The following is a 12,484-nucleotide window of genomic DNA, read 5'->3' as shown; positions in this document are numbered from 1 at the left end:
TTTTTTGAACACCCTCCCTTGTGGAGTTTTCCCTCAGCCTCTTCTCCTCTCCCCTCTCCTTGGGAGTCCTCTGGGCAGCCACTGCTGTTGCCCCTGCCCTAAAGAGAGGCACCTCCTCACACTGCCCCACAGGGGCCTGGGACTTGTTTGTCCATTCCCAACAGCAAGGGCTGGAGGACTGGCCTGCTTGCTTGCTTATTCTGAGACTGCCTCAGCTCCTACACCCCCTGGCCAGCCCCCGAGGCACCATTCGCCAGCTATAGCCAGAGCTACTGTAACAAACAGCTGTGCAAGCCTTTGGGAGGCAGAGACATGAGAGGGCATCAGAGGAGGGAGGGAAGGAAAGAGGAACAGAGGCCAGTGTTGCTTGCGGCACCCCTGACCATCATTCGGCACACTGGTTGAAAACCACTGGCACAAGGTATCAAATCTACATATTATGTGCTGGTATTGGACTGCAGTTTCTTAATTCTTGCTTTCCTGATGTTACTGCATTTTTATGTTATTATACTTTACAATTGTTGGGATGTTATTTGCAATGTTTTGCTTATTGTTGGGAGCTACTTTGAGCTTAACTTTGTTGCTGAAAAAGTGACAGTCTTACATGAATTAAAATCAAATGTTGATGATGATGTCTTCCTGTGTTGTTTCCATGATTCTAATCAATACTTTTAAAATATCCAGCCACCATCTTACAGGTCAAATGCCCAGCCCTACAGCAGTGGTAGTGGGGTTTGGTGGCTAGCAATGGACTTAGTCTAGGTAGACCTTGGTTGAAATCTCAATTCAGTCAGAAACTTCATTTGGGCCAACTGCACTTTTTCAATCTCACATAGTTGTTGTGAGGATTGGAAAAAGATGGGCTGGGACGGGGGCTGAAGGGAGAACAACCACGTGCACCTCCCTGAGCTATTTGGAAGGGTGGGATAAATCTGTCCATCAAATAAAGCAACATACAGAGAAAGGGAACTTGGACTGCATTCACATTTAGCCTTGTTTGGTTTCCTATGTCCTAAAGGCAGAGAACAGGCCCACTGGCTATCTCAGACTTCGCCAACGTGGTGTTCTTTCCAGATGGTTTGGACTACAAGTCCCATCAGCCCCAACCGGCACGGAGACTGATAGGAGTTGTAGTCCAAAACGTGGAGCTCCACCAGGTTGGGCTAACTAAACAGGCCAAATCCTTTTCTGAGAATCGCTGTTTGTTTCCTTTCATCTTTAAGTCCCAGAGCCCCAGAGAGCCCCAACCACAAGCAGATTTATTTTTCCTAGTCACATTTCTGGTGACTGATGAGAAGACCTCCTTCAAAAGGGGGAGGTCAGGGCCTTCTCCCCCAAACATGCAGCTATTACCCCTTCTCCCTGTGCATGGTGTTTGGCCTCTCTGAGCAGGGGGTGGGGATAAGGGGGAATAGCCCCTGACAAGGCCTCCCAGTATAGAACTGAGATCACTGGCAGGCAAGAGCTTCCTGAGCAGCTAAGCCTTGGGAAGGGAGAGCCTGCAGCCTTGTCAATGCTGCCTTGGTTCCTCCGCTGAACACTGGAGACACCAGGCCTGGAAACTCATTTGGACAAAAGAAGAAGAAATTGCCCATAAAAGGACCCTCCCTGCTTTCCTGAGCAGTTCCTGAGCAGACATCAGAGGGAAGGGGACCTTTCCTTTCAAAACATCCTGCTTAGCAGGCGACGGACGAGGTGACCCACCCAGGCCTTTTCAATTCAATCTGCCCAGCCTGCTGCAGAGCACAACCGGATGTTCTGCAAGACCATTCCTGGCCTCTTGGTCACCAGCTTCCTCCCCAGAAAAGGAACAGAAGAGGAATTTTCATGACCGGTGTCACTCCTGTAGTTACGCAGCATATCATGAACTCACTATTCAGTAACGTCAGAATGCAACGACTTTACCTGAGTGGACGTCTTTTAAGGATCCCAAGAGACAGCCAACTGAGCTACACAGATTTTTAATGAATATTAAACTGCTTTTTTTAAAAAAGCAATATGAAAAATAATGAAGACAAACTCCATAAAAGTTAGTTCTATACAGTTGAGGTGTCGCGAAAGACAAGTCAGCAGGCCCTGCATGTGGACACACGGCTCTGGGTCTTGAGAGGCAACTTTGGCCAGACCCATCCCAATGATCCACTTCTGTCCTCTTTTCATGTCCTGGGTAACTGGCAGGATGGATCCAGGGCTAGAAAATGGCCTTCCCAGTGCCACTGTGTGTGTCCCATGTGAAACAGATAAAAAACAAACAAAAGCTTTTTTGAGGGCTGCTCCACCGACAGTTCTTGCTCTACCTGCTGCAGCAGCCTCCCAATTTAATACAGTTTGGGGGCTGAGTGTGGAAAGGGCAATAAACCACACACACACAGTGTCCCACAGAACGGTCCCAAAGGAAAGCATTTCCAAAGTCTCTGTGATACCAGCTGTAGCTTATCTTATTGCCAATCATACCACTAAAGCAAATGGCGCTCCTCTAGATCACAATTCCAGGACAGATCTAGCAGCGCATTTTGAATGCTCCTTCCACCAAATTCTTTTTTTAGTTGCACGTAAAAAACAAAACAAAAAACTTTCCTTCCATTTTGATAAGAGCCTAGAAACGACACAGAGAACCTTCCCCCCTACAGTGTGAAGCTTTGCTCTGGCTTTAGAAGACGTTTAAATATGTAACTGTGTTCCACCACACCCTCCCTCTCTGTCGCCTTTCACACTGCCCTGGGACCACTCACACCACTGGCTTAGACAGCACCTTGAGAGCTCCGGTGTTCGGAGGAAATGAAAAGCCTCTAGCCCTGACGGTTTTGGACAATGGAAGCCAGGAAGAGGAGCACAAGGCATGGCTGCTCTGGGGCCTTCTCTCTCGGATGTATAAGGGTGAAAGACTAATCGGACCATCTAGTAGCTGGTTCCCTTCGAAGTTTCCCTCTCTCGGATGTACGCTTGAACTGAACAGACGCACATAAGCAGAATTTCCCTAGGGATGACAACTTAAGGGAAGCCGCGCCCACTAAGTCCATCTCTCACCATTTCACCTGCCTGGCTTCCCTTGCTGTGGAGTCCTGCCCTATAAATTTCAAGCAGCAAATTTCTTTGAATATCACACTCCCCTCTGCAGACACTAATGAATCATGAGGGGCAGGGGTGGGGGGGGGGAGATGAGGATCTGGATTTGGTTGGCAGGCTTAAGGAACATTCATCCTGACCCAAAAAACAGACACTGCGCCTGGAGCAGCAAAGCAGGCCTGAGTCACAGCTGGTTCCGAAGGTACACTCAGCCCATTCATAGGAGCAAATGGGCTGAACTGACCAATTGCTGAGCTCAGTGCTCACACAGAGGCCACCGCTGCTTGCTCTAACACTCCCCACCCCCTCCACTGTTCGCAGGTTGGTCTGCAAAGGAGAAGGAAAGGGTCCCACATGGCCTAGTCGCTCGCCGTAGCCTAAGCCCAGCGCCAACAGGGCTTGAAGGATGACATGAACCTTTTCCCGCCAGCAGGGGGAGATGCTCAGGGCAGGCAAGGTGTCACGGGGTACGTGCTGTCAGTGGAGGTGTGCTGGGCGCTGTGCTCCTGCAGGAGGCCCAGGTCCAGGAAGCGCTCCCCGCACCACATGCACTTGTAATGTTGCTCCCGGGTATGGACGCCGTGGTGCTTGTTGAGGTGCTCGCGCTGCTTGAAGGCCTTCTCGCAAGCGGGGCACTTGTAGGGCTTTTCCCCAGTGTGGACCCGCCGGTGGCGCTGCAGGTCAGAGGCGTACTTGAAGCGCTTCTGGCAGTCTGGGCACTTGAGGGGCCGCTCGCGGGCTGGGTCGCAGCGGTGCTGCACGAACTCGGAGGAGGAAAAGAAGCGGCGCTCGCAGAGGGTGCAGCGGAGGGGCTTCTCGGCGCAGTGCGAGGCCAGCTGGTGCTTCTGCAGGGCCGAGGCCCGCTTGTAGGCCTTGCTGCAGGCCGCGCACTTGAAGGGCCGCTCGGCACTCTGCACGCAGCGGTGGCGCAGCAGCTCCGAGGACTGGCTGAAGCCCTTCTGGCAGGCGTTGCACTTGAAGAGGTTCTCGATGCCGTGGACGTGCTGGTGGTAGAGGAGGTGGGCCGGCTGCACAAAGCCCTTCTCGCACAGGGAACACTTGAACGGCCCCACCGGCAGCTCCTGCTCAGTGGAAGGCGCTGGCGTGGCGGCGGTGCCCGCAACTGCCTTGTGGGTGCGGCGGTGGCGCATTAGGGCATACTGCTGCTTGAAGCTCATCTGGCAGAGGTCGCACTGGAAGGGGCGCTCGGTGCTGTGGGTGCGCTCATGCTGCCGGAGGTCCGAGGGGCGCCGGAAGGCCTTGTGGCAGGCGCCGCAGCGGAAGGGGCGCTCCCCGCTTGGCGTGCAGGGGTGCTGCAGCAGCTCGGAGGACTCCTTGAAATGCAGCTCACAGACGTTGCAGCGGAAGAGGTGGGCCTCCCCGGAGTGGGCGTACATGTGGCGCACCAGGTGGGAGCGGTGCTTGAAGGCCTTCTCGCAGACGGTGCACTTGTAGGGCCGTTCGGCGCTGTGCGTGCGCTTGTGGTGCACCAGGTGGGAGGACTGGCTGAAGCTCTTGTCGCAGAGGCTGCACTTGTAGGGCTTCTCCCCGGTGTGGACGCGCTCGTGCCGCGACAGCTCCGAGAGGTGCTTGAAGGGCTTCTGGCAGATGGAGCAGCTGTAGGGCTTCTCCACGGGAGTCCGGTTGAGCGCGGCCGGCTGCTGCGGTGGCGCAGGCTCCTCTGGGGCTGCTACGGCAGCTGCAGCGGCTTTGTAGGTCTTCTCACAGATGGAGCACTTGACGGCGGCACTGCCGTTGTGGACGTTGTGGTGCTGGGCCAGGGAGGTGAGCAGGGAGAAGCCCATCTTGCAGACGCCGCAGACAAAGGGCTTCTGCTCCACTTGCAGGCACTGGTGCTCCAGGAGATCGGTGGCCTGGTGGAAGATCTTCAGGCACTGGGTGCACTGGAAGGAGCGGTCATGGCCCCCCTGCAGGCACTGGTGCTCCTGGGGGTTTGAGAGGTGCCCCAAGTCGTGTCCACACAGCCCGCATTTTGTGGAGGGCTCTCCGCCGCCAGTTGGGATGGAAGTGTGGTGCTGCAGGCTGCTGGGCTCTGGCTGGAGGAGGATGCCGTAGACGGCACAGCCCAAGGGATTCTCCACCACAGCGCTGGAGGTGATGGGATGCTCCGGGAGGGCAGTGGTCCCAGCATGGTGCGGCGCCGGCGGTTGCTGCTGTGGGGGCTGCTGCGGCCAGCTTTCTGACATGCTGGGGAAAAGAAATCGGGGTTTCCACAATAAGGGCTTCAGCTTCTCGACTGAGGCAAATCAATTAAGGAGATCTGAGTTCGCAGCAGTTGCTCCCAAACCTGGAGGTGACAAACTCGTTGCACTGGGCGCAACAATTCCCCACCGCGGTACGTCTCAAACCAAAGCAGACACCAGCAGACGGGACATCCTAAAAGATGCAGGAGGCCTTTTGCCTGGCACCAGAATGGGTATCAAGGAAGGGAACCTGCAAGGAAAGACAGCAATTCAGACAAAAAGCTGCTTATCTTGCTTAAAAAGTATATTTAATCTACTAACGATTACCTCCCCACCACCCACAACTGCAGGGAGAACAAGCAAACAAAAAATTTATTTTAGGCCAGAGACCGCAGGCTGGAGATTGCAGAAGTGTTTCTCCAACTAGGGACAAACCTTTTTCCATATTGAAAGCCTATATTGAAAACTTACACAACCATTGTTCACAACTCTGCCATGCAAGTTCCAAATACACGACTATACTAAAAAAAAAGCTCTGCAGCTTGAAGCAATTGCTACTGGAGAATTATCAACAGACACTTCCAAGGCTAGCCAGGAAGGCAGTCTTGAAGTTAGCAACAAAACACTAATTAAGAAACGAGAACTCCCAAATGAGCAACTGGAATGGCTGCAGATCTCTCCTGAAGGACCCACCCATTTCAAGACATCCTGCACTAAACTTTGGAAAATATTTTTTTTAAAAAATAAGAAGCTTGGAAGCAAGCAGCTGTCCCCACTAACATTTTAACTTTAAGAGGAGGCCTATTTCACTAGGGGACACACACTAGTTGCAAGCAGCATAGACAGACATGCACAAGATATTTATGGAACAAAAAATTAGACAATACACGGACAAGAAGGCTCTCAGTGGCTACGAGCCACAATGGCTTTGGGAATCCCAATAAGTGAGAGTGCTATTGCATTTAGGTCCAACTTGTGGGCTTCCCATATGTATTTATTGAATTTATATCCTCGAAGGAGCCCAGAGTGGCAAACACATCCACAACATATAAACAAATGAACAAAACATCCTATTGTGCATCAATGGGGACACCACACACAATTTTTTCTTAAAGGTTTTGGTGCAGTGGTTGGCTTTAGTGGAAAAGTGAGCTGAAAAACAACAACTGATGCCTGAGAGGGGTCAAACTGAAAAGTACATTTGATGGCACGGGGTCCCCTCTCATAACTTATGTGACTCAACAGGAGGGTCAATTTATTTCACCTGCATCTCAAAAATCTATGTAGCTGGACAAGATTCCCAAACATTGTTGGTCACTGGCTTGAAAACCAGAACTAAATGAGACAAAAACATTATGTGCTTCTTGAAATGTGCTTTACATTTTTTATTGTGAATCTGTAGAAAGCTATCCAACTTTCTCATTTTATTTGTGACGCTAGAGTTTGTGGAGGCGGGGTGTGATATCCAGGCTAAATTATGCCTTAGTTTCGGGTTTTGTTCCTGTTTGTTTTGTATTTTATCTGTTTGTACATCCTACAAGAATCTTTTGATGAACTTACTTTTTTAAAAAAATCTTAAAAGAGTTAAAATGTTATAAAAAGTTTCAGTTAAAACATAGTCACCTGGCTGGCCACTGAGAGAACAGGATATTAGACTAGATGGAGGTGTCCGGCCTAACCCAGATTCAGGGCTTATCTAATGTTGTTATGCTTTTTAAAAGACCTAAACAATCCCTTTGTGTAAGTCTATATGGCCAGGGTTCCCTTTTTCATACCCTTTTCAATCTACAGTCTGCCCAGGAGCATTTATATTGCTTTACCATGCTTGTTTTCCTTTAAAAACATCAGCCCTGGTAGATAATTTGATAATTTAGGTTGTAGGGCACACAGTGCCTGTGATGGCAAGAGAACTGAGTATTTTCTCTGTCTTCTCATATGCTTGGGCAAGTAGAACACACTCTGGACTCAAGCTAAGCTAGTAAGCCAATATATTGCAATGGCCTAACCTTCAGGCTAAACACACCTGAGGATCTTTGACCTCTAGAACCTGATGCAGCCATATGAGCTTATTAAACATATTAGGATAGCATATATGTTGCGGTGGGCGGGGGAGAGAAGAAAATGACTGATGGATCCAGAACCCAGATGTCTCAGTTTCTTTTTATTTATTAATAACCTGGTAGTTTGAAATGGACCCTTTCCCCTGTGGGAAATCTGTGTGGGATTTTAGTCTCAGTGGCACTTCTGGAAAAAAGCTGATTAGGGATTTTAGTCTCAGTGGCACTTCTGGAAAAAAGCTGGTCAGCTTGCTGGGATGCGGAGAAAGACACGCTTCTGGCTACAGTTTCGTCCCTGCTGAACTAATAGTACACACCAATTCTTCAAGATCCATTTTCTGTTCCTAATGTTCAACCCTGCCATCATGTCCAAAGCAAGAAATACCCATTCCATCATGTTTCCCCCTCACTGATTTGGGGAGCACAACCAGGGGCTCTCCCAGGATCGACTCTCTCCTCCTCTTCCTCCTGCCCAGATCTCCATCATTCTGATAGCTCCTCGTTGTCCCAGGTGTTCAACATGGAACACCCTTTGCTGACCGGAGGCACCCCCATCCACTTCAAGTTTAACCTCAGGATTGTCATTTGTCCAGTTTTAACTTTAACTTTAACTTATTTGAATTAATTTTGGGATGCATTTTAATAAATTGATTGCTTGTTTTTATGCATATTGTATTATTTATATGATGTTAGCCGCTCTGAGCTCGGCTCTGGCCGGGGAGGGCAGGGTACAAATAAAATATTATTAATATTATTATTATTCAGTCAGCAACCACTGGAGCCTGGAACATCTGGAGCATCCCTGGTTGGCAAAGGCTGACCTATTTATATCCACACACAAAAATGCACATCTAAAGTTTTGTGAGATTTGTTTTGTTTTTCAGCCCAAACCAGTTTACCCCAGAGTGACTGGGGAAATCCAGCCAGATGAGTGTGGTATAAATATTACTATTATTATTATCATTATTATTATCATTATTATTATCATTATTATTGAAAACTCTGGAAAACTGGGCTCTGCCCGAGCTGGAGCTTCAAAATACACTTTCCACTGATCACAATTCTCCTTTGCCAAAGATTGTCCACACTACTAAGTTATTTGCTAACCTGCACCATCAAGAGTCCATGAAACAGAGCTGGCTATAAATAAACATCCAGAAACGGGGCAGGATGTCACCAGGGACTGTGTGTACAGTTCAAGCTGCATCTCTCTGGACAGCAGCAAGCACTTGTACAAGCACCCTGCCACAAAATGGGTAACTCAAAGGCCAAGTTCATCTTCTGCATGGCTGCCATGGGATGGGTCAAGGCCGTCCCTCCAACCTGCCTGCCTTCACCTCTGTCTTTCCTGCCATAGCACAAAGGGGACAATCCATTTTGTACTGTGCTCAAGATTATTGTTTTTCGTTCTTTGAAGACCCTTGCACAAAGAAAATAAAAAGTTTAAAATTAATATAAAGAGGCAGCCAGGTAGACAAACATCATTTGCTGACAATATGACATCAGCTCTACAAACACTTAGCTGAACGCTAATCAAAGTTGCATCTAGTATTTGCATAGCTATCTGGAAAGCACAAGATACAAATATGAAATAAATACCTACTGCATCTTCAGCCCATCTCTTGAACCCCTCTGTCTGCTGGATACCAGTTAACCAGACTTCCCCAGTCTGGTACAACCCAGATGTTTTGGACTACAACTCCCATCAGCCCCAACCATCACTAACCTATAGTCAGGACTGACGGGAGTTGTAGTACAAAACTTCTGGAGGGCATCAGGTTGGGGAAGGTTGGTGTAAGCATGCAGGTGACAAAACTGCCCCAGGGGATGGGAAGAGCTTCTCAACTGTCCTCATGCCAATGAACAAAAAAGATCTGACAATACAATACAATGAGGGCAGGTGTGTGTGTGTTAAGTTGGTTGTCCATGTAAGCAAGCTAGCAACAGCCAGGTATCAAGTGGTGGAGAAGCAGAAGCAAAATGTCCCACAGGAAAGAAACAATCCAAGAGGGGAAAAGCTCAAGAATTCAAGCAAGCAAATCCACAGCCAAACTATAGGAAAGAAACCTTCCAGTTTGGTGAAGCAGAGCCACCTATCACAAGTTTTCTTGTGGTCTGGGGACCAGCCTTAGAACTTAAGAATTTTACTGTAAACTGGTGCCCTCCAAATGTTTTGATACTATAGCTCCCATCATCTCCAGTGATCACATCTCCACTGAGCCCAAGGAAACATCTGTACACCCTGTTGCCAATCCATCTACTCTCTCAAGGTGCATAAGACAAGACAGCAGCGTAACTGTGAACTCTCTGCTCCACTACCTTAAAACACTGGGACATTCAGGCAGACAAAAAAAAGTACTTTTTTCACGCAGTTTATAGTTAAAACTATGGAACTCACTCCCATGGGAGGCAGTGACGGCCACCAACTAGGGTGGCTTTAAAGGAGGGCTATTCTTAAGTTTTTAAAAGCAGCTCCATCTCCTCACTCAAGGGCACGATAATTTGGCCAGATTCTCTGCTTGAGCCGATCTTTAGAGAGATGCTCAGCTGGATACATCTGCCCTCTTCCAACTTACAGAGAATTTCACCTTGCCAGGTTTTGCAGCTCAGTGGCACAGCATCTACTTTACACACAGATGGTCCCAGATTCCCTCCTCCAGGTAAAAAAGGATCCCAGGTGGCATAGAAAGGTTCTTCTCTGCCAGAGACTTGGGGGGCTGCACCCACCCCAAGAAGCCAGATGTAGGCTGGACAGTCCAGAGCCCTTGTGTGGCTAAAGGCTGCTTCACTGGTCCTCTCCCTTCAGATTGCCCAGGGCCACATCCTGCCTAACATGACCGCAGAAATGCCCTGGTGGGTGACTGGGCTGTTAAGGGCTTCTCCACATTGCAGAGCCCATCGAGATGGTTCATCCCCATCGCCCTGCAACGCAAAGGTTCCCCGCCCCCCCCCCAGCCAAGATGCCAGCCTTTTTTTTGGCCAGGCAGGCGCCCTCCAGATGTTGCTGGTCGCCAACTCCCATCAGCCCCAGGCAGCTGTGCTAGCCAAAAACATCTGGAGTTGCGGGGGGGGCGATCTACACACCTGGAGGGCCGTATGTTGCCCAAGGCCGCCGGCCAAGAGGTTGCGACGAGGCCGACCGGGTCAGGCGAAGGGCTGCCTCGCCCCGCCGGCCCGGGAGCGCCGCCTTCACATGTTATCGGGGCGTCTCCCGTGCTGCTGGCCGGGCCTCGGCCTACTCCGTCCAAGGAGCAGGGCAGGCGGCCCCGCTCGGGGCCAGGAGCGCCTTTTTCCTCCTCCTTCCTCCGCCGCCCGCGGGGAAAGCGACCGCCACCCCGCTCGGCTCCGTGTGGCCGGCGGGGCAGGAGCTCCGGGGCGAGGAAAAAGGCGCTTTAGCTTCGCCCTGCCCAGCTTCCTCCCTTCTCCCCTACCTGGAGAGCGAGGCCCGGAGGTGTCTCGCGGCCTGCTCGCCCCGTCGGATCCCCGGCCTCGCGTAGCAGCAGTCCCAGCGGTGAGGAGAGGCGAAGCGGCGGCGGCTAGGGGAGGGGAGGCGGCGTCGAGCCAGCCGGAGGAGGGGAAGGAGGAGGCAGAGGAGGAGGAGGAGGAGGAAGGGGCGGCGTCCAGCAGGGGAAGGACCCAGCCGTGGGATCGGGGCCGCCCTCTGCCGGACCGCGCGGAGAACTGCGGCGCGCTACGCTCGGGCCGGGTGAGGAAGGAGGAACCGGGGGGGGGGGGGAGAGGCCTCCGCTCCGTCACTTACCGGCAAAACTGTAGCCGATGCTGCTGCAGCTGCTACTGGGATCCTTTGGGGGCTTCACCCATAGCAGGATTAGGAAGGCAGGCAGGGAAGCGGGGATCCTCTTTCGCACCCAGCCTGTGCCGTAGCAGCCAGTTGCAGCTGCGCATCCCCGACGCCAGAAGCAGCCAGGCCTCCAAATCCCCCGCCCCGGGTCAGCAACAATAATAACCCCAAGGCAGGAGAGTTCACACGATGCGCCCGAAAGAGGTAGGTCCTCGCCTCCCTCTCTCTCTCTCTCTCTCTCTCTCTCTCTCTCTATTGCGGGCAAACCTCGTGGAGGGCGAAGGTCTCCTGCGCAGCGCCCGCGGGCCCGTTAGACCCGAGGCGGAGGAGCAGAACGGATGGCCTTGCCACGAAGTGGTCCAGAGGGGGAGAGAGAGAGAAGCGGGTGTGCAAGGAGAGCAAGTGTCAGTGGGGCTGTTGCGGGTGAGCATGGCTGGCTTCCGGCCCTCTTCCAGGATATTTCATTCATCTCTCCCTCCGCCCCCTCCCAGTAAGTCTGACAGTGGAACGGATTCCCTCAGAAGGTGAAGGAGTCTCCTTCATGGGAGCTTTTTAAGTAGAGATTGAATGGCCATCTGTCAGGGATTCTTTAGTTGCAATTCCTGCATTGCAGGGGGTTGGGCTAGATGACCCTTGGGGTCCCTCCCAACTTACAATTTGATGATTCCGCCAAGCTTTCTGTCCCCTGCCTCAGCCTCAACAGTCATCCAGTCAGTTCCATGCCCATCTGACATTCTCAGGAGTCCTTAGGCTGCTGTCTCCCCACTCCAAACAGGTTTTGTTTCCCAAAGTTTTCTTGTACTTATGCCAACCTGGGGTCCATCCCCCCCCACCACTTCAAACCTTGTTTGTGGCTGCTGGTGCCATGGAGCGCAAGCCCTTGGAGAACCAGTGTGGTGTAGTGGTTAGAGTGTCAGAGTAGGACCTGGGAAACCAGGGTTCAAATGCTCTTACTTGGCCATGAAGCTCATTGGGTGATGACCTTAAGCCACATGCCCCCTCTCAGCCTAATCTACCTCACAAGGTTGTTGTGGGGATTCAGTGAGGACAGGAAGGTCCATGCATGCCACCTTGAGTCCTTGGAGAAAAAGGTGGGTTATAAAATGCAATAAAACTACTGAGGTCACTGCTAGTATATATATCAACCTTCACCCAACCTGGTGCCCTCCAGATGTTGGATTATTAGGTTACCAAAAGCTGATGTGTATGATTCCAGAAATGAAGTTGTGCCTGAAGTGATTGAAAAATGCTCCACGGCTTCACTACCAACTAACTGCAAGATGCATTTGACAGGTTCCTTATTCATGGAGTCTTCATGAAACAACCCAACCACTTTAGGAAAAGTTATGATTCTA

General features: G+C 51.1%; 2 protein-coding genes across 6 annotated transcripts in view; both read right to left on the bottom strand.

The window, feature by feature from the left end:
* The window catches only part of CNGB1 (cyclic nucleotide gated channel subunit beta 1), a gene marked incomplete at its 5' end in the record, with an annotated part of 68,978 nt that extends 57,745 nt beyond the window's left edge, over positions 1 to 11,233 (bottom strand). The window contains 2 exons of the mRNA XM_081871540.1: positions 10,759 to 11,082; positions 11,197 to 11,233. Of these exons, the coding sequence (XP_081727666.1) occupies positions 10,759 to 11,082; positions 11,197 to 11,233 (361 nt within the window). The remainder of the gene's footprint in view (positions 1 to 10,758; positions 11,083 to 11,196) is intronic.
* ZNF319 (zinc finger protein 319) lies at positions 1,946 to 11,349 on the bottom strand. 5 transcript variants are annotated; one of them, XM_081870585.1, is made up of 2 exons: positions 11,088 to 11,349; positions 1,946 to 5,520 (listed from the first exon to the last, which is right to left on the bottom strand). In XM_081870585.1, the coding sequence occupies exon 2, from the start codon at positions 5,271 to 5,273 to the stop codon at positions 3,510 to 3,512; it is 1,764 nt and encodes a 587-aa protein (XP_081726711.1). In that variant the 5' UTR covers positions 5,274 to 5,520; positions 11,088 to 11,349; the 3' UTR covers positions 1,946 to 3,509. The 5 variants fall into 5 exon arrangements, with proteins under 5 accessions (XP_081726711.1, XP_081726708.1, XP_081726709.1 ...); XM_081870582.1 differs by lacking the exon at positions 11,088 to 11,349 and adding an exon at positions 10,412 to 10,428; XM_081870583.1 differs by lacking the exon at positions 11,088 to 11,349 and adding an exon at positions 9,054 to 10,251.
* Positions 11,350 to 12,484: the final 1,135 nt, after the last annotated feature.

The sequence above is a fragment of the Podarcis erhardii genome (assembly GCF_964252035.2).
Source record: "Podarcis erhardii genome assembly, chromosome: 7".
Lineage (NCBI taxonomy): Eukaryota > Metazoa > Chordata > Lepidosauria > Squamata > Lacertidae > Podarcis > Podarcis erhardii.
Note: the sequence above shows the minus strand (reverse complement) of the source record. Positions and strands in the feature narration are given on the sequence as shown.